Genomic DNA, 22,184 nt, shown 5'->3' with positions numbered 1-22,184 from the left:
CTTTCAAAAACAAACTTAATATTCCTAAAAATATATATTTTCTTAGTTTATTCATACATGTGGGTGCATAAATACAAAACACTTTGTATTAAATATACACGATTATTAAATACGATATACAAAACAAGAAAAATAAATGAGATCAGTCCTCTTCAGTGCGAGGAGCTGGTGTTTGTGTCTACTGGCTGGCAGTTTTTTCGGTTGTATGGGGATATTCGGTGTGTTTCTGGACAGGCACATTTGAATCCACCTCTGTGGTTGATGCAGAGGTGAGAACAGCTGCCGTTCTTCAGTTCACACTCATTGACATCTGGCAAATATCAAAAAGAAAGAACTCTTAACAGCAAGAATTCATCTCAACGAATAACTAGTTGTGTATATATGCATGCATCAGTCTGTGCTGGCAGGGTATGCCTGTTTGTGTGCTGACCTTCACAATGGTGTCCATTAGGGTCCAGTCTGTATCCACGAGGACAGATACATCTGTAAGTACCTGGCAGATTCATACACTTCCACTCGCACGTGTGCAACCGTTGTTGCTGGAGGACCTCTGTTTCCTCACACTCATTAATGTCTAAAACCAAACCACAAATACAACTTTTTACAATGAAAAATACATTCTTCTCAATATTCATTAGCTTAGAAATCATCCACGCTGTTCTTAAAAGGGCTATATTATGGATAAAGATCTTAGGATACAGTAGTAAAAAAATAAAAGTGGATAATATTGTTCTGTTTATACTAAACTATGAAGCTTCAGAGCGTTATGAATCAGCGTGTCGAATCAGCGGTTCGGAGCGCCAAAGTCACGTGATTTCAGCAGTTTGGCGGTTTGACACGCGATCCAAATCATGATTCGACACGCTGATTCATAACGCTCCGAAGCTTCCTGAAGCAGTGTTTTGAAATCGGCCATCACTAAATAAGTCGTTATTTTGTTTTTTTGGCGCACCAAAAATATTCTCGCCGCTTTATAATATTAATATTGAGCCACTGTACTCACATGAACTGATTTAAATATGTTTTTAGTACATTAATGGATCTTGAGAGAGGAAATGTCATTGCTGGCTATGCAGGCCTCACTGAGCCATCGGATTTCAACAAAAATATCTTAAATATCTTACGGGTGTGGAACAGCATGAGGGTGAGTAATAAATGACATTATTTTCATTTTTGGGTGAACTAACCCTTTAAGTTTCCTGATATTCGTCTATATATACAGTAGTAAGCCTGTGTATTACAAATAAGTGTAAATTTGACTTTTTGACCTGTTAAGACATCTGCTTCTGTCCACAGGTGTTTAATTTAATTTATCTTAAGATATGTAGAAGACTGACCTACGCAATGTCTGTTGGTGCTGTCCAGTTGGTACCCTTTGGGACACAAGCACTGGAAACTGCCTGGTGTATTAATGCAACCTAATGGACAGAGAATCCTACCAACATTCTGGCACTCATCTACATCTGCAGGTAGAAATATCAACATTAACTAGATCAAGACCATGAGGTTGAAGTATTTAATCAGAAATTGAATCTGTGTATATATATATATATATATATATATATATAAAATGCAAAATTACATACTTTAACTTTAAAAATGGTTATGTCATTGGCAGTGCATCACACCGGACACTGATTCACTCACCAGAGCAGGATGTCCCGTCTGGAGAGAGCTGAAACCCTGGACTGCAACTGCACCTGTAGGAGCCCAAGGTGTTTTCACAGACCTGCTGGCACAGGTGCAACTCCTCCACACACTCGTCCAGATCTATAAATACCACAGACAGGCCCATGAAAAGACAGCACGAACACATACTTACACCAAGTACTAGCATGTGCAAGCATGAATGCATGGACACAAACATTAATGAAGAAGAGTGATATCACACACATTCCTAATATATTCAATATATGCAGATGCATGACCAAGTATACATGTCAGTCTGGGTCCTCTCAGTTCATGTTCATCACTCATAAAAACAGAGTTTAAGGTACAATATGTAATTATTCGCCACTAGAGGTCGCCTATTCAAAACAAAGGGATAGCTTGATGATGGCGAGATTGAGCGCGGAATCGTGGGAGATGTCGTCTTCACCTCGCAGACAGGGTAAAAGAACCAATGGGACTCAGGGAGAAATCATATTCATGGATGAGATTATTAACGTTACTGTAGTATGAAGAAAAGCAGGGCCGAGTGATGCTGGAGCTGAACGAGGCCGCTGGAGCGATTGCTAATGAGAGACAAGCGTGACACACGCCTCGAGAGCAGCAGAACTTTTATTATGCCACACTTCCGCTTCCTCCGGTCAAGAGTACATGGGGTAACGCAACACTGTTTTATAATATTAGATACATTTTAGTGTTAAAAATGATGTTATAACATTACTCTGAGCGTTCGCTCGCCGGCTGCTATGAGACACTTGTTGCACACTGCAGTAAGCTAGATCGATATTAGAATATCATATTAATATAATCAAGAAAATGAGATTCAAACAAGACTAAATGTTGCGCTATAAAACAATAAGTTTTCTGTCTATAAATGTATCAAAACAGTTGTTCCCTTGTTTAATAAAACATAATATATTAAAGCATCTTTAGTGTTTCCATGGTACAAAATAAAACTGGAAATCAAGGGTAACGCAGTCATTGATAGGCAACGCACGGACACGGTCCAGACAACTCTTAAAACACAGCGTGAACCTCACACGGTCTTGTAGCTTGTCTTTTAGCTCTAGATAACAGCCTGATATGGGTCAAGAATTCAATACCCTGGGGTGACACCAGAGGGTGATGTTGAGTCTTGTAGGCATTCAGGGCTGAATTGACACACCACAGCTGGTTTGCAACCAAAACCATAAATCTAAGACACACAGGTCAAGGATGCATAAACAAGCTTTTAACCCGGTGTCAAGACCACCTCATGACAGGAAAAAAAAAAGAAAAGTAAACCGGCATTCCAAACGTGGAAAACCTATAATCACTGGAGTCTGGCTGTCGAAAGAATGCTATTCCGTGGTCGTAGTGCAGACGTAATAATGCCACAGTCAATAGATAACCAGATTTAATGTGCATATGGTTCCTCTCTCACCTCGACAGGTGCGCTGGTCCTCAAGAAGTAGAAACCCTGGTTTACAGAGACACTGGGCACGATTCTGTTCATTGACATGACAGATCTGAGAGCATCCTCCATTGTTTAGGTTGCAAGGAGTTAACTCTGCAATTAAAATAAACATATTATGAGGAATTTAAGATCCAACTAGTTAAAAAAAAAAGGATGATCCAAGCCACTGAACAGGGAAAAAATTATGTTAAAAAGTATAAAGTATTGCTTATGGAACAGAAAGTGACAGACTAAGTGGTCCCTTTCAAATAATATAATTTAATTTGCATGTTATGGATTAAGTTTAAAGAACAGGACATGATTTGCTCACTGCTGAGAATGAAATCCCACATCCGCAGTGGTTTACAGATACTCAGACCTAATGAATTTACCTTGTGTAGACAGGAAACACTTTTGACAATTACATGATTTTAAAAATTACATTTTGTTTAACAGAAAGAGCCCACTAAAGCACAGTGGTAAACTTAATCTGATTCAATAAGATACATTCATGTGCATTTTTAAAATAAGATAATGTGTTTAACAGAACGCATGAGGTCAAAACAGTAATATCCACCAGTATAAACATATTTCCAGATGTGTCTGATGACATTTAAAGCCATTCTGAGGCCATCTGCCTGTCACCTGTTTAGAGGAGTGATGAGCAGGATATTACACAGATGTCAGATATCAACGGACATAAAAGATTGGAGTGTGTCAGTGTCAGTATGGGAAAAAGAGCCAATACAATAAAAAAAAAAGCACCTAAACAGGCTTATGAACAATAAATCTTCCCACCAATTTTCATGTCTTCAGTGAGCATGTGATACAAACCTGTTAAATGAACCCTTTCTTATTAAATCTATAAATAAATAAATAAGCATTCTCTCCTTAGGATGAATTGTTTGACATATTCCTGATAAATACGCAAGACCATTTCTTCTTCATAAGAAAAAGTCATGCTTTGGTACTGTAAATCAACATTATGACATAAAAAGTCATAATTTGTAGTATAAAAGTCAAAATTATGAGATACTAAGTCATAATTATGGGATAAAAAGGTCATAATTATGACACAAGGACAAATTATGAGAAAAAAAATTTGATTACGAAAATTTGAATTGTCGATTTGTTAATTGCGACTTTTAATGTTTTAATCAATTATGTGACTTTTTATCTTACAAGAATGACTAAGTATGTCATAATTTCAACTTTACCAAATCATAATTTATTTATATGTGGTGGAAATGGGCTTCCATAGATAACAGAATACATGTAAAATGTTAAAATTATGTTGTGTGCACTATATGTTGCACTTTCACTAACGTTAAAAATTAATTCTCAATATTATCCTAAAAAAATAACTTTCTACATAGTTGCAATAGGTTTCACATCTTACCTAAGCAGAGAGGTGTTTGGCCACTCCATTGTCCATTGTGTTGGCAATAGCTGTAAACATCACCATTGGTCAAGGTGTATCCAGGGTAACAGGCATATTGAATGTAATGCTTATACTGATCTGGGCCAGGATTCTTTATCGACCGAAAGTAGAATGTTCCGTGAGAAGGAAACGGAGGGTAGGGACACACTGGACGTTTCCTGGTTGGAAATCTTGGAAGATCTTGCCATGCTGGAGGACTAAATGTTTGTTTGGGGTCACTCTGATTGATTCTTTCTTTTACTTGATGATCATCAGTAATGCCAGTGAAGTGGTGGACGCCTGTTGGAGCCTTCAGAAGCAGGCCAGACTTTAGGTGGGAAGCTGTCGTCAAGACCGCCATGCTAGATGATGTATGTTCAATGGGATCTAGTGTTGGAGATGATTCCTGATGGTCTGGTTTTTGTTCACAGAGTTCTCTGCAGGAAGATGGAGCGGTAGACTCTAGATAGGGCGTAGAGGAAACAGACTCATGTTTCAACACCATAAAACCAGGATAGCTTGTTGTTGGAGGTGCAAAACTCTCAGTGGTGGCTGCATATGGATCTTCTGTGATGAAAGTCCTTGACTGTAGAAGGTCATTTGTGCCCAATGTGTTGATGTTTGGTGCAGGTGTAGTTGATGTCCAATGTGAATGATTTTCAATGTATTCTGGTAAATCCTCAGCAGCTGAAGTGACTGAGGCTCTTTGAAATAGTTTGTCTGTACCAAGCGTGGACTCATAACTTTCTATATTTCTATTTCTGTATGGTGTGGCACTAATTGTCTGATCCATGATATTGATTTGCTGAGTGTCCATCACTGGAGTAACGAAGCTGGTTGGAGTGGAGGTTAAAAATGAGGATTCATGAAAAGAACTGGCTAATGAGATTGTGTTGACATCAGTAGGTACAGGTTTCTGAAGATTGGAGTTCCTGATTGGATCCTTGAAGTTCTCAGGGTTGATGATTGGCTCAGCCCTTCCGCTATCTCGTGTTTTGTCAAACAATAGACTCTTTGAGGGCTTTTTCTCTACTGGTTTTCTAATATTTTTCTGCTTGTCATCTGTAAAGTCAAGTCTGATGTGAGGGACCCCAAGCAATGTTGATCTGAGAAAAGCATCCTTGGGAGCAGTGATTGCGAGGGTGTTTAAATGGCTATGTAAGTGAACTTTTAGATTTTTAGGAACATCACGGCCCTGCGCTGAGACAGGACCATGTAATGGTTCTTGCTTCGAATGAAGAACACTCATGATATCAGCCACTGTAAGAACCAAGAAACAAACCATAAGGAGAAACATGAAGGAGCCAATGCAAACAGATGGTCAGTTGTACAGGAAGTCACTGCAGTAGTGATTTAAAAGCAGCATAAAAAAGGTATGTAGTAATAGATCAAACAGTTTTGGAATTATACGCTTGATTCAGATGACATACCTTTGCAGACAGGCTTAGTGCCGTTCCAGCTTTTCCCTTTGCAGTAAAGCAGCGCATATCCAAACAAACTAAATCCAGCATCACAGCTAAAGAAGGCCAGAGATCTGTCTTCAGACACCTTAGTACTGCCATGCATGAGATCACCAGGGCTGGGGCATCCTGATGCTGGGGTACAAAACAAATTTTGGTATGACTTTAAGTATCAGTATTGTATTAGAGACCCTATAAAATGCACTTCAAAATCAGCTATTGTTTATTTAGAGCTTCAGCTCTTGGCAAATCTCATCTGCTTCATTGATAAATGTCATAGAAAAGAATTTGTATATAGTCACAAATATCTACAAAATACATGAGCTCACTAACCCACACACAGCGGAGGGTCTCTGGCCCACTGTCCAGCCACACAGCTGCTCGTACGGTAACCGTGGATCCGGAATCCTGGATTACAGGTGAAGGTAACATACAATCCTCCATACCGGAAAAACATACGGCCATTTTCCAAGTGCCCGAAACCACTGCAGCCTTTATCAGCAACACCTAAGCAAAAACCATCAGAAAACCTCTATCTCAATCATTACACAATGTCAATTACAACATATATGTGCCTAAATCATGATACTGTACCTGGAGTTAGTGTCCAGAACTGGGACAAAAATACACACAGCAGTGGACCTCTCCAACCTAGCATGATTGAGCAAATTCCACCGTATAAAAGAGGCTGCTGAAATCCTGAGATGAAGATGAAGATCACTCAGGAAAACTGAACTCTAGAGAGTGGAGTCTTGAGCACATGGGAGTAAAAAGATGAGGGGAAGGGAGAGGAAAGGGGAGGAGACGTGAAACAGAACAACAAGACTTTAAAACCTCCTGGACACTCCTCTTCAAAACAGGATAAAAACAGAAACAGACAGTGTTTTTTTCTTGTTAAGGGGTGCTCAGATGACTTCAGATGAAAACGCAGCATAAAACCCAAGATTTTTTTTATTTTACTTTTACCTGTGTGAATATCAGTGGGTTTTTTAGTATGAATAATATACTATTTATTTATATTTTGAATTAGTTTAGTTTTTATTTGTATATTTTCATTTTAATTTAAGTTAATAAAAATGACAACCACAACAAAATTAATAGTTTTAATAAATATTTATTTAGTTTTAATTTGAGCAATTTTAGTATTTCAACTAATTTCAGTTAGATGCTAATGCAACATATTATTATATTTTTAGTTTTTGTTAATGATAGTTAAAGGATTAGTTCACTTTCCAATTAAAATTTCATGATAATTTACTCACCCCCATGTCATCCAAGATGTTTATGTATTTCTTTCTTCAGTTGAAAAGAAATGGAGGTTTTTGAGGAAAACATTCCAGCATTTTTCTCCTTATAGTGGACTTCAATGGTCTCCAAACGGTTGAAGGTAAAAATTACAGTTTTAGTGGAGCTTCAAAGGGCTTTGAACGATACCAGACGAGGAATAAGGGTCTTATCTAGCGAAACGATCGGTCATTTTCTATTTTTTTTTTTAAATGTATATGCTTCATATAAACAAATGATCGCCTTCAAGTGGTTCCGCCAAAACCGCACTTCCGTATTCTTCAAAAAGCTTACGCTGTATGTCCTACACCTTCCCTATTCAAATTACGGAACGAACGTGGCGCCAGTTCAGTTTTTTCCGTAAGTAGAATAGGAAAGGTGTAGGACATACAGCGTAAGCTTTTTGAAGAATACAAAAGTGCGGTTTTGGCGGAACCACTTGAAGGCGATCATTAAAGCATATACATTTAAAAAAAAAATTAGAAAATGACCGATCGTTTCTCTAGATAAGACCCTTGTTTCTCGTCCGGTATCGTTTAAAGCCCTTTGAAGCTGCACTGAAACTAATTTTTACCTTCAACCCTTTGGAAACTATTGAAGTCCAGTATATGGAGAAAAATCCTCGAATGTTTTCCCTCAAAAACCTTCATTTCTTTTCGACTGAAGAAAGAAGGACATGGACATCTTAGATGACATGGGGGTGAGTAAATTATCAGGAAATTTTAACTTAAAAGGGGACTAATCTTTTAAGGGAGTAGACAAATTAATGGTGTCTTTACAATTAAACTGGAAAAACTAAACGCTGTATTAAACACTAAATGTGTAAGGATATTAAATGTGGTTAGATTTATGGCATTAACATTTACATGTTAAGAGAAAACTAACCATCCTTTGGAATTTTGCTAATTTACAGTAGGATGTTGCATGATAAAATATTGTTCAATTGAATAATTAAATAATTGTTATATAGTTAATCTATAAAGCAGGATACAGGTGGTTTAGTCTTTACACAACCAATTTAAATAAAGTATGCAGCATTACTAGCAAGAGTAACGCACAAGATGAAAACAGAGTGGTTAATATCAGAGAAATATCTACAACAGAAATGACTCATGACTCAAAGTGAAGTCACAATTATAGGGTTATGCACTGCCAAACAATTATTCTGCACTTGTGAATTATAGTGCTACACAATAGCTGTGACTGCATTTAATCTGTGTATTTTTCAGTATATTTTAACATTTTACTTCAAATTTATTTAGTAAAGTAAGCTTGAAACCTCTTACCTTAATGAAAAATGCAAATCCTGGAAAGTGATGTAAAATGATGTACTATGAGTAACTGCTTATTGTGTCCATGAGATGTTAAAAAAAAAAGAAGAAAAAAAAAAGATGAAGTGCCAAAAATGATATGGAATTCTGTCTTGTCTGTGATCCAATCATGCAGAATTAACCCTGCTGCTGCTCTTTGACATCTAGTTTATGCACCACCCTGAAAGCCTCCAGGAACTCATTAAAATCAATGCTGCCATCTTTGTTAAAGTCTATGCTTCGAGCCATGTCGTCTATCGCCTGGTCATTCACAGCGACGCCCAAATGAGAACTGAAGAGCTTCCAGGTCTGACGAAACTCGTCGATGGAAATCTGACCTGCGTGTGAGTGTGGAGAAGTGGGTTATGATCAGCACACAATAACCAGCATTACAATCTCATTAAACAAACAGGAAAAGAGTGACACTAACCTGAGTGATCCTTATCAATGATGTTAAATATTATCTCTAGGTCAGTCCTATACCTATAAAGAGTTTCAGCCAAGTTTGGTGTTACCTAAAAACAAAACAAAAAATCCAGTTCAAATGTTGAAAAAAGATTTTGGTCATACCGCCCAACCTTACAGAAATAATGAATATAGATTAAGATGGTGACCGGAGGGATAGGCTCTCCAGGGCTGATGTCTTCGAAACAGGATGCGTACTCCACATTGCCATCCGCACCAAGACGGGCCAGGCGTTGGCGCAGGGTTCTCCACGGCAGATCCAATCGCAGAACAGACTCCACCACCTGAGCCCACTCGCTAGTGGAGATGCGGCCTGTGAAAGACAGAGAAAACAACATTCTATTTCAGTTTAACATTTCAATTATTAATATAATATAATACAATACAATACAATACAACCTGTGTTGTCTATGTCATACTGTTGAAAGGCAGCCATCAGCTCAGATCGTTGAGCATACAGCTTCTCTTTCAGAGCCCTGAGTGCTGAACCTTCTGCTACACGAACCCTAAAACAAATATGTTTGTTAAAAGGGAGACTTCCTCATAACCTGACACACAAATTCATATACTCAACACCTATTTGTTATTGAAGGAGGTGAGTGAGTGAGAGTACCTCTGATGGAGGGTGAGTTTTCTGGTGCTTCGACTGACTTGATACTGGAAGAAGCGTGGGACGAGTTCAGGCCCCAGTTTGACATACGCTCCACGGTTACTGCCCTCTTCATAGTAGTTAGATGCAGAGAAAATAGTGATAACCTTGGATAAAAGGAAGACAATTGCTGAAAAAAAGGCTGGTACTAAAAATATAACAGTTTAAAGACCCCATGAGATCAAAACTGAAGCGCTGTGGTGTTTCATCTGTCTTTTTTTTTTTTTTAGGTCATCCATTTGCAAATGTACTGTTAAAAGTATATTCGCAAATAGAAACATTACTGCCATTTTAAAGAACTGTAACAGATCTCTTTTATGGGAAAATTGGATACATGCAAATATATGCATTTATAAAGAGAAATACAGTACAAAAATATAAAAAGTGATGCTGGCATAATGACAAAATGGACCATGTTTCCCATGTTCACCTGACCATTGTGGCAGAGCTCATAGCCCTCCTGTTTGCACTCATGTGACCTGATAAGCAGACAGAGGCCGTGTTTCTGCAGCAGCGTCTGGGTAACATCCGGCCCGAAGTAAGAGCCTCCACCACGGAAAGAGTTCGGACTGCAGCCATTTTGACTTTTAGGGTCACTCCAAAGGATATCGACAACCTGTATCAGACAAATTATGACCACTGTTCAAAAATGCTATAATAGTATAAAAATAAAATAACACTGATAGAAACTGGACTCAAAAAAAAAAGAGCATTTCTAGCCGAATATGACTTTCCATGACTTTTCCAGACCTCAAAAGCAAATTTCCTGATATTTTCAGGCTTTCCAGGACAGTGGAAACCCTGTATGATACAAGTTAACTTTATATTCCTTGGCTATGTGGTTCTTGATTTATGATTTCTAAGCACAAATCCCAAGCGCCATGCTCTTTTATTATTCATAAACAACTTTTTTTTTTTTTTTTATAGAAGCTCAATAGGTTGGTGCAAAATTCTTACATCTCAACAGTTTTAAATGACTCTTTTGACAAATTGAGTCATATTATGTACTGGAGCTTTAAGCCAAATGGAGTTCCAAGGCAGAACGGTTTCACATCCAAGATAGAAGCTATTTGTCACACACTCTCACCAACAAAAACACTCATTTGTTGGGAACCGTTTCAACTCACTTGCTGCCATTCCAGTTCTTCTCGGGGTGGCTCAGGGGGCTCTAGGGAGACGAAGGAGTCCAAGAAGGGCACTTGGAGCACATCTGTGGGGCTCGGCAGACTGGGGGAAGGAGGAGGTCGACGTGGAGTGTTCCGCGACGAGACACGGGGGGAGCACATGGATGATGAGGAGGAAGAAGATGAGGATGAAGATGAGGAGCAGCTGCCCTGCTTGGTGAAGTGCTTCTTCCTCCTGCGGGAGGCGCGACTGGTGCGGCCTGAGGAGCGAGGGCTGTCCAACCTGGATCTGCTGCTGTGTCTGCTGCTGCTGCGACTGCAGGCGTGAACGTTGAGATGATCAATGCTGCGTTTGGGCAACCTGAGAGCAGACTTCACCTGCAAAGCAGACATACATGAAAGAGACATTCTGCTAATTACATGGACACTTACCAAATAAATAAATAAATACACAAGAGCTATAGCTTTAAACTGAAATAATTTCATTATGTAAGAAGAAATCCTATAAATCCATCAGAAGTTAAATAAAAGACCTGGTTTATGCGTCTCAACTGTGCTCAAAAAGTTCATAAATAAATGGACGTGAGCTATAGATTTAAACCTAAATAATTTTATTATGTAAGAAGAAAGACTAAATCAATCAAAGAAAATTAAAAAAACATACTTTATGCCTTTCAACAGTGCTTAGAAAGTCCAGATCAGTTTTGTCCGATATGCCACCATGAACAATAAGGACTTTGTTGTCAATGACAGTTGCAAGAGGAAGCAGGCTGAACACATCCTGAAGAAGCTGAAGGATTTCCCTGCCATGAGTCTATTGAAAGAGCAGGAAAAATGCATTAACATTCATTTAAATGTCCAGTAGGTGGCAGTAACGTCTAATATTCAGAAGTGAACCTCACATTTTAATCTTTAAGCAATAAATCTATTAATATTAATATCTGTAAATATTTTGATTATAGGTAAGTATTTGTATTATTATTACACATTCAACCTCTTTTTTATCTGCATAAAACACCAAACTTAAGCACTCATAAAAATCTACCTTGTACTTCTGCATGACTTCTTTTGTGAATCCGTATCTGCAAGAAGTATATAATACGATATATCATGATATATCAAATATGATTTTTTTTTTAATTCAGTTTGAAAAAAAATAATGCTTTCGGAGAGTGTCCTACTCGCGGTATACCCTGAGAATATTTTGTTTTTAACCGCCAGAATGTATTGACCACGGAAGAGCTTTTGATTGGTTTATTCAGTGATCATTTGAATGGGTGATCTAGCATGTTACCTGAGGTTCATGATGTGGTCCTCATGGTTGCCTCTGTTCAGATGCATGTGGTCGGGGTAGAGCAGTAGGAAGGCAAACAGAATGATGATAATCTCTGTAGATTTCTTTCCTCGATCCACAAAGTCTCCATTGAATACGTAGGGGTTCTCAGCAGAGGGCAGACCGTTCTGAGTAATAAGGCAATACATCTTGATGTAATAAGTCACCAGTGATGCCCAAGTGGCTTTAATGAACTCATTCTCTGGCTTTGCTTAGGTACATTACCCCTGCACCAATATGCTGAAATGCAATCACTAGAAATGATATTCAACGTCTAAACAATCAATCTGCATTTACCTTGTAAAATATAAGCAGTAAGTCATCCAGGCTACCATGCAGATCGCCTGTGTGAAAAAGAAAAGTCGGCATATAAAAGATGTTTATCATTCCAGGGAATAAAAATTAAATATTGGTATCAAGGTTGAAAATATGCAAAACAGAAACACTTTAAGTGGTATAACATGATCTCTTTTAGAGTATTCCAAGATGGGAATTCAGTTATTCATGCATGCTTTTCTGTACTAATTGAATCTGGAGCGCTGCTGAGTATGAAATGGTGCAGGATGGCTGTGATGAGCCCATTGAGGTACAGTGAAGTGTTTTATGAAGTGCAAAATAAATAAGCACTCATTCATTCATGCTGCCATCACTCAAACATAAAAAACATCTCAAATGCACTGCTGCAACTTATAAGAGATTGAAATATCAACTGCATTTAAATGACTATTCTAGTATTTTACTACTGCATCTCACCACAGATAGTTATCTCTTTGGCATAGGATGTCGACAGGTATATGACGTTTGGCATCTGTTTCAAAAACTTCTTTGTTTCATATAGTAACTGCAGCACATATTTCCCATGAAGAGTCTGAAATGAGATGTAATCATACATTTACATGTCAGTGCATTATTAACTTGGTTTGCAGTTCCTAAAATAAATAGCCAAATGTTTAGAAACAGTTGCAGAAAAAGTTTTAAAGCTTATGTTTAGATACTGTTTATCAAAAAATATATTTAAAAAATCATCTTGGATAATAAGTTAATAAATATACACTACCATTTAAAAGTTTGGGGTCAGTGTAAACATTTTTCTCAAAAGATTTAATACTTTAATTCAGCAAGGATGCATGATATTGATCAAAAGTGACAGTAAAGACATTTATAATATTACAAAAAATATAAATATTTAAAAATAAATCGATGAATTGATCAAAAAATCCTGAAAAAAAAAATCTACCACTGTTTCCGTAAAAATATTAAGCAGTACAACTTTTTTCAACAATGATAATAATTAGACATTTTTCTTGAGCACCAAATCAGCATATTAGAATGATTTCTGAAGGGTCATGTGACACTGAAGACTGGAGTAATGACTGCTGAAAAATTCATATAAATTAATAAATAAAAAACAGAAAACTATTATTTTTATTTTTATTATTTTAAATATACAGTATCTGCCTTGCACATACTGCAATGATCATTCAGTGTTAACTGAAACATTAAAAAAGCATTCTGAGAAAATAAGGTACAATTTAGCATATATAATTTAGCACAATTTGGAAACCATTTAATGTTCGCTAGACAGAGATAAATAATGCACAAGATGATGGCTCATATTTGTTCAGACGATTAGTGAAAGTTTTATGGTGTTGTACCTGCTCCTCTTTAAAGGCACTGAGCAGGGCATTGGTATCAGTCACGCTCAGCGGGAAGGAGAGACGAGGGCCGCTGTACGACTCTGGCACGACAATCTGCTCGTGCTTCAACTGCCTGACCTCTTCAGTTAAAGGGTCAACCACAGAGTCCAGGAGGTGAGAGATCAAGTCTGGAGGAAAAAGAACATGACCATATGGGAAGTATAAAAGAAAAATCATATAAAACAAGTATCACATACAACTTATTTAGTATTAATTGGTGTAACAGCAAAGCAATCAATTTTGTGGTACTTGGATGGTGGAAAGTGCTATGGAAAATGCATTATCTCTGGAATAACAGTCTTTTAGACAGATTCAGTGATAAAATTAGTCCAACCAACCATTTAAAATTAAGTAGAAAAGGCAAAATGCCATTAAAAATAATGAAAAACCAAAAAGAAATAGTCATCGTTGGTTACAGGACCCGAAGCAACACACTTTCTTGTATAAAGTCATAAAAATTTTAACCATTAACGTGTCATGTGAGAACTATCCATTAGTATAATCTGTAAAAACATCAGCCTGATAAATTAATGTAAATGTGAATCACGAAACACTCTGGAACATCAAAAGGTTTGTGTTATTGTTAAGCATGGCTGGGCATGTGGCAAAATGAGCACACAGGAACATCAATACAGGCGGACAGGCGATATCGGTTTCAGTTTTCAGTTATTAAATAAATGATTAATTCTCAACCTGGAGTCTATTATGAAAGGCCTATTTTGATTGCCCATCAAAATACCCAGCACACAGTGCCATAACACAATGTACCATACTTCAATTTGCATAGCGTCTGGCCCTGCACAGGGATTTGAGGACTGCTGACCCATTGTGTCATTCTTCAAAATGTAAATTTGCAGTGTTTCCCATGAATTTATGCAGTGAGACTTGAATTTCAGGAACAGATGTTTGTATTGAAGAGAGAGCAAATGCAGCATTATTTTTTCTAGCCTTGATTTAGCCAACATCTACTAGAAATCATTCACTGCTTCCTTAGATTGCTAATGATAAATAAGCATAATTAAGCTCTATTTGGTTTCACATAAGGAGCTCTACACTCCTGGGCAAAAAAAAAATGGGCTAAAATGGCTAAACACCAAGATTTTAATTGTCTTAACCACAAATTATTGGTAAAAAAAAAAAAAAATTACGAAATTAGCAAAATTTAAGCAAATGCAAAAAGCCATTGCTGTCTCAGAAAAACATCAAAGACAGAATGAAGTTTTCAGCAGAATATCGGAAGTTGTGTGTGGAGTGATGAATCACATTGAAACACGAGTTACATGGTGATGCTCCAGAGCAGTGTCTTTGAAAATTTGGTGAGAAATATAATAATAAATGCATTTCTACCACAGTGAAGCATGGAGGAAGAGGAGTCATTGTGTGGGGAGCTTTTTTAGCTGCTGGTATTGGTGAGCTACTTCACTATGAAAGGTCATTTGCTGCTTTGGAGTACTGGAGAATACTGCAGAATGACTTGCTTCCCACAACTGAAAAGTTATCCAAAGACGACTGATCCGTTATTTTTCACAAAGACAATACTCCTGCCCAAACTGCAAAGACAACTAAGAAGTGGCTTGAGAACAAGTCCATCAGGCTCATATTTTGGCCTGGTCAGAGTCCAGATTTGAACCCTATAGTGAATATTTGGTCTCACATTAAACTCTAACTGGTAGACATTTTTCAGCTACTCATGAACTGTTTGAAGCCATTAACATTAACACTGACTCTTCTTCCTATAAAAAGCTGCCTGCAAGTTGGGGAAGGCTATTCCGCGTGAAGTTATTTTACAGTATTTTTGGTGCAATTCTTGCTAATTTCCTGTCCAGTGTTTTGTGATTAAAATGGTTAAGACCATTAAAAGACTGCTAAATATTTTGGCCCAATCTTTTTTTTTTTTTTCCCCTCGCCGCCCAGGAGTGTACTATCTGCTAAAATGAGAAAGATATTTACATTTTGTAGTCTGTGATGCTGTGGCAGAACCTTCCTTTTAAGTATGTAGGTTCATAAGTGAGAGAGTGCAAAAATGCCCAGAAATGGGATCAAGCCAATATTCAGGCACAGAAAAAAATCTTGCTAAAATCTGCTAAAGCATTTTTTTTGTTGTCCAGATTTTGGGTAAAAATCTACAGATACAGTACCATTCAAAGGTTTGGGGTCAGTAAGAACTTTTTAAAAAATACTTTAATTCAGCAAGGACGCATTTAATTGATCAAAATAGTAAAGATATTTGTTACAAAATGCAGTCAAATGCTTTTTGAGTACCTACTTGTCATATTACAATGATTTCTGAAGGATCATGTGACACTGAATTCTGAAGTAACTGCTGCTGAAAATTCAGCTTTGCCATTGGAATAAATTACATTTTAAAATATATGAAAATAGAAAACAGTTATTTCAAATTTTAATATTTACTTTAATATTACTGTTTTTACTGTATTTAGGATCACCTAAATGCAGCCTTGGTGAGCATAAGAGACTTCTTTCTAAAACGTTTTTAAAAAAAAAAAAAAAAATCTTGCCTTGTCTGCTTAGTGCACAGGACCAATACACCACACGTTGAAGCTCTACTATAGCTGTGATTGCAGACCTTTCGATATTAAACCTGAGATACTGTACACTTTAACATACTTCCTAATTGCCAAAGATTCTGGAGCCACAGAAAGAAGACCAAGAAGCTGAACCTGAAAACCATCAACTCCAAGCCCTAGATGCATGTTTACCTGACATGACTAGTCATGTGCACTCTAAGCCCACTCAATGGGAACTGATTAAATGCAGTTTTCCCCAAGGAAAGCCAATTTAGCGTCATAACCAGCTGAAGCAAAGAACTCCCATGTGAAGAATATACAATAGTGAAAAGAACATTCAGTTCAGTAAAACAACTGAATATTTGTGCCCATGTAGTTTTCAGTACTATTACGATTCTTCAAAAACATGGTAAGAGTTTCTCTAAAGCTTTTCCTACTATATTCTCGGTGATCTCATTTGGGATTTCAGTGATTTAAAGGTGGGACTAATTGTCTTCTGTAATACTGCACTTTGGACAGCTGCCTGTGGAGGCTGGTTGCTGCATTTCTGGCTCTCTCTGCATTACCACAACTCAAATTGGGATCTCCCAAGGTTGCTAAGCAACTGTGTCTCCATATAGTGTGGTTTTGGAATCACTGAAAGGATAGGTGTGCAATCCTCAAGAGGGAGACTGTTTGATGCAAAGAGTACAAGGGGCTTTCCAAAGGTGTGTCGAGGGACTGCCAAATTCAGATGATAATGAAGTAAAAATCACCAAATATAATTCTATTTGGCAATATCAAACCAATATAACCTGACAAACCACCATAGGGTGAGTTCAGCGGACTGTTTGTCCGACCAATAACAAAAGGGAAAGATTGAATTGTTTAGACAGCTGGATTTGGCAATGCAAAAATTACACATTTTACATTTAAAGAAAGAAGCTTTATATACAATATTTGTATATACAACACTTCATTCATTACCTGGTCCATTCCCATTTATCTGTGTGAAGTTGTCCAACATGAAACTGAAGAAACTGGAGAGCTGTAAAAATGAAAAAGATGCAAACATGTGTCAAAATGAACCGTCCAATCTTTTTGTAGAAAAGCAGAGTTTTAATGTGTGGACTGGCCATAAGAAACATGAGGGTTTTTTTTTTTTTTTACCTGTAGCTGGTCCTGTTCCCCTGCATACTCAATGGACTGAAAGATGTTCCATGTATAGCGTCTTCTCATCTCCAGGCGAGCAACATAGCGTCTGTACCAACGCTGGATGAGTATGGCAGCTTTTATGGCTAAATATGTTAAGAACACAAAGAATGCAAGTGGCTGATATAAACAATCCTTGAAGCCATAGTTGTGTAACCACAGTTTTAAGACAAAAACTAATTGGGAAGAGAAATGCAGGCAATGGGGGTTTTCAATGAACCACAAGTGCCAGTTTTACCTGCATCTATGCATACATCCCTACTTAAAGGGATAATTCACCCAAAAAAATGAAAATTATCACATGATTTACTCATACTCAAGCCATCCTAGGTGTATATGACCTATGAGGTATATATATCTTCTTTCAGACAAACACAATCAGAGTTATATTAAAAATATCCTGGCTTTTCCAAGTTTTATAATGGTAGTAATTGGGGCGTTGTATTTTGAAGCCCAAAAAAGTGCATCCATTCATCATAAAAGTAATCCAAACGGCTAGGGGGTTAATAAAGGCCTTCTGAAGTGAAGTGATAGGTTTTTGTAAAAAAAATATTCATATTTAAAACTTTATAAACTATAATAACTAGCTTCCAGCTAACGACCGTACGCAAGTCAAGTCACGGCAAAACAGTAACCTCTGACCTGACGCATGATGTACTGATGAATGCGGAAGAGCAGAGGATAGAGCAAAACAAAACACCGGTCACAAATTAGAAGTCTAAAACGAGTATTTTTAAAGAGAAATGTCAGAGGATTTCGATATAAGAGAAGAGGAGCTTGAGTTCGTTGCCCAGCCCTATTTGTTTGAAACGTGAGAGGCGTCTAAGCTTACAATAATCATATATTGGGTCAAAGTTTTCTCTTTTGCCGCAACTCGACTTGTGTACGGCAGTTTGCCGGAAGCTAGTTATTATAGTTTATAAAGTTTTAAATAATGGATATTTTTCTCACAAAAACCCATCACTTCACTTCAGAAGGCCTGTATTAACCCTCTGGAGCCGTATGGATTACTTTTATGATAGATTGATATACTTTTTTTGGCTTCAATATACAACGCCCCATTCACTACCATTATAAAGCTTGGAAGAGCCAGGATATTTTTTAATATAACTCCGATTGTGGTCGAGAAGATAGTCATATACACCTAGGATGGCTTGAGGGTGAGTAAATCATGGTGTAATTTTCATGTTTGGGTGAACTATTCCTTTAATATGCAAAAAGCAATAATATGTCTACATATGCAGTAGGCATGAGACAAGACCCGGGATCATCTACTACATGCTCTGAGATTCGTAAGTGTGCAACCATTGGACACTTTGCAATCCCATGAGGACATGGGAGCTGAAAAGTTGAAAAATTAAAAATGGCAGGGAAATTTGAGTCAAACAGCTCTTTTTAAGTGTAAGTGCTTTGGTATAAAGAAAGGTGCTCCTCGTGGTTAAATTATACTTGTTATATAAATTATTTTTGATAACATAAAGGTCAAAGGACAATGTAAACAGATGTAGTATGTCCGTGAAAGATTTAGAAATTTCTTGATTGCACATATACAGAGCAATTAAAGACGAATGAATAAAACCAGTCCACCATTGCAACCCTGCAAAGATGTACTGTACTGTTGCTACAGCTGATTCTCATTTGTCTGATGAGGTTATTCATGTTACTATGCTAACATCATCCTTTAACGCACATTCAGCTCTTGGTACAGGGACACTTGCATCTCTTCCAGAACACTTGAGTGCAAAGACTGCTAAAAATAAACCTTGTCTCAGGGGGTCAATATCACAGGTGCTAATTAAAGAAGTGCAAGGAGCAGTTAAGGAGAAAGAACACAATACAGACGTCAGAGGCTAGGCTTTGCTCAAGAGTACACACCCATAGAGAAATTATGAGCTGCGTTCGAGAAGGATGGAAGAATTGCTCATTCGTTTTATTTAATCTAAATTATCACACTCATGGGTTTGTGCAAACTGGATTTAAACATGACAAAAGTCATGCTGGCTACTACTTTACCTCAAAAAATATGGTAAACCATCTTGTACTTTTAAAAGTATGTAAACATTTCTACATTGCTGAAATTGTGCTTTCATGCCAACTAGTACTTCTCTATAGCCACAAATGGGACACAGACAGTGATGACAGATGCTGAAGAAAGTGCCTTACTCAGAGCTGGGCTGGGCTGCTTGATGGAGCCATCTGTGTGAGAGGTGATTAAATTAAATTGAATAATTTGAGTAAAACCTTGGGGGTGGAAAAAACAGGAAAATAAGGATAGAACTGGGGACTAAATGCAATGGAAGCACTGCAATATTTTTCAACAAATAAATAATGCAAACTTGTTGGAACCAGGGTTGTTGCAAAGGGGAGAGGAAAAAGAGGTTAAACTTATATTGCAAATCGCTTTAAAACAATAGGGTTAAAGAATCAATATTTACCCGTTTCCGAGGGACGTGTTTGGTTCTCAACGGCAATGGATGTGCCGCATCCCATGATGGTACTGCTTGCTTCTGGTCATGAATCTCTGAAATTCTTGAGGTTCTCTTCTTCATTTAGTATCCAGAAATGCCTGTGCAAAGACATAATACAGAATAATTGTTATTGAAATAGCTTAAACTTCATCTGTACCAAGACTGCAACCGCTTATTCAGGTTTGGGGGTAACAAATGCAATAGTTTAACAGTTACAAAATACATAAATAAAAAAAATTGTTGAAAAATACATTTTAGTTGAATACAATTTTGAGTAGGCTATTGAAAAGATGCATCCTCGTGGCTATTGTTACCGCTGTTAATAAAACAGACCTAATATTTAATTTCAGTGCTGTTTTGATGTTCATAATGAAGCGAAATGGCATTACAGAAAAGCTGTACTGTTTGGAACTAATCCAGCATCACAATAATGTGCCTCTGTAGAATAAAGCAACAAAAGATACTTACTGCAGATCATGCTGGACTTTAATCTGTGCCCTGAAGAGCCTTTCAAAAGGCCCTTTTAACACTGATCAATCTCTGGGAGCGGGCACAGGGAGAGAGATGTATACTGTTGATTGTCATCTTCACAGCGTTATAATAGATATAATAACAATAATAATAAAAAAGTGTACTTATAGTTGACTGAACTTCTGTCTCCCCAAAGATGCTTAATATTTTTAAGTTACGCGAAACTCTTAAATAGATATTTAAAAACATTATTAACACGGTATTTATTCCTTAGCAACAAAAAAGGCAGAACAAAAATGCAGAACGATCCTACAGTTAGGCGCATAGGAACATAAAAACACAACGCATATATAGGAAACGATATGCACAAGTTACCTTTCCGTTGTCCATCATTCAGTACGACACGCACGTTGAGAAATTAGGGTGGAATAAGACGTATATGATGAAAAATCAAACATTCTTCTTCTTCTTCTTCTTCTTCTAGTGTTTAATGGCGGTTGGCAAACCAACTTAAAAAAAAATTAAACATTCATTTCCGAATGTGTAGGGACAAACACCACAGGTGTCAGATGAGGCTAGCATGAAACGCCGAGGCGGTTTTGTTTGACGATGTGAGAGCACCTCTTACCGACTCGTGTGAGTCTAGTGAGAGGGGTTTGATTCATCCCGGTGACTCGAATCATTCGGATCCGTTCAGAAAAAAGATTCATTCACGGACCTCATAGTTTTCAGTCACGTGACTGTAGCGGGGCCCTGGAGAGCAAAACAGCCATGCATGTAACTGCAGCACAAGCCTGTCAATTTTCCATCTTAAAAACAAAAATATGTGAACAAAATGCAAGTTTTGGGCACTTGTGATCCATATAGAGCACCTGCAGTGATTTCAATCACTAAAAACAGCGGGACGATTTTTTAAAAAAGCTAACGTGAAAAACACTAGGGTGGGTTGCACCAATAAGCATTAAATTAAGCAAAGTTTAACACTAATCAAGGATTTGTTGATCTGGGTTTTATTTTAAATCGAGTTGTGTTGCACCACTTGATTTTAAACACAGATTAACTACGCAGAAAGACTGTTAGAATTAAAAGGCTGATCAGGCGGAGGGTGAACTGACGGCAGGCTAAAGAATACTCTTAAAGTGACTTAATGTACTAAAACAGTGATATTAAAAGATCAAATTCAGTTTAACCCTTTTTGATGATGCATACTATATACAGGCGAGCGGATGAGCCCAGAATATGAACGCAACGCGTTCTCTATATGGTTTTCGATGGAAAGAAAATGCCTAACGAGAAACTCGTGTTAGACTAATATTCTGTGTTTAATTGTTTGCCTGTACAATGCATAATCAATAAGGTGTATATTGAATTTGGTCTTTTAATATCACGGTCAGTCTTACTACAAACCTGGTAAAATGACTGGCAGGCAATGGAGGAAAGCATTGTTTTGCCCGCCATGGTGGCGTTCCCCTCAGGGCGTAATGTCACATGAAAACTATCATATTGGCGAACAGTGTATTTTTAAGTAGTGAATGAATAATTTAATTAATAGCTGAATGTTATCGAGCTATATAAAAAGACATTAAAGTCCCCCTGAAATCAAAATTTAAGTTTTTTAGCTTAGTACTATGAATATGTTAGTCTTAATGTTATGAATAAGCTGGTGTGTTCCAAAACAATG

The 22,184-nt window shown here is 37.4% G+C and overlaps 1 protein-coding gene across 6 annotated transcripts; it reads right to left on the bottom strand.

The window, feature by feature from the left end:
- Positions 1-21: 21 nt before the first annotated feature.
- Positions 22-21,181, bottom strand: LOC127522204 (serine/threonine-protein phosphatase with EF-hands 1-like). Of its 6 annotated transcripts, none has more exons than XM_051911855.1 (28): positions 20,879-21,181; positions 20,501-20,572; positions 20,000-20,130; positions 19,728-19,760; positions 17,523-17,650; positions 17,340-17,400; positions 13,804-13,973; positions 12,902-13,016; positions 12,446-12,492; positions 12,110-12,276; positions 11,861-11,897; positions 11,480-11,629; positions 10,819-11,193; positions 10,122-10,307; positions 9,656-9,798; positions 9,442-9,548; positions 9,192-9,355; positions 9,008-9,092; positions 8,554-8,915; positions 6,578-6,734; positions 6,317-6,490; positions 5,954-6,118; positions 4,503-5,783; positions 3,092-3,217; positions 1,648-1,770; positions 1,338-1,463; positions 431-574; positions 22-310 (listed from the first exon to the last, which is right to left on the bottom strand). In XM_051911855.1, exons 3-19 carry the CDS (start codon positions 20,052-20,054, stop codon positions 8,716-8,718), a joined length of 2,223 nt encoding a protein of 740 aa, XP_051767815.1. In that variant the 5' UTR covers positions 20,055-20,130; positions 20,501-20,572; positions 20,879-21,181; the 3' UTR covers positions 22-310; positions 431-574; positions 1,338-1,463; positions 1,648-1,770; positions 3,092-3,217; positions 4,503-5,783; positions 5,954-6,118; positions 6,317-6,490; positions 6,578-6,734; positions 8,554-8,715. The 6 variants fall into 6 exon arrangements, with proteins under 6 accessions (XP_051767815.1, XP_051767817.1, XP_051767819.1 ...); XM_051911857.1 differs by having other exon boundaries at positions 1,342-1,463; XM_051911859.1 differs by lacking the exon at positions 19,728-19,760.
- Positions 21,182-22,184: the final 1,003 nt, after the last annotated feature.

This window comes from Ctenopharyngodon idella, chromosome 11, assembly GCF_019924925.1.
Source record: "Ctenopharyngodon idella isolate HZGC_01 chromosome 11, HZGC01, whole genome shotgun sequence".
Lineage (NCBI taxonomy): Eukaryota > Metazoa > Chordata > Actinopteri > Cypriniformes > Xenocyprididae > Ctenopharyngodon > Ctenopharyngodon idella.
Note: the sequence above shows the minus strand (reverse complement) of the source record. Positions and strands in the feature narration are given on the sequence as shown.

Bases quoted from the DNA above. Each gene is read 5' to 3' on its own strand.
- LOC127522204 (XM_051911853.1), bottom strand. From the start codon at position 6,641: ATGCTAGGTTGGAGAGGTCCACTGCTGTGTGTATTTTTGTCCCAGTTC. The intron at 1,464-1,647 runs GTGAGTGAATCA...TTCTACCTGCAG, and splicing joins AGACGGGACATCCTGCTCTG to ATGTAGATGAGTGCCAGAAT. The intron at 311-430 runs GTCAGCACACAA...GATATTTGCCAG, and splicing joins TAATGGACACCATTGTGAAG to ATGTCAATGAGTGTGAACTG.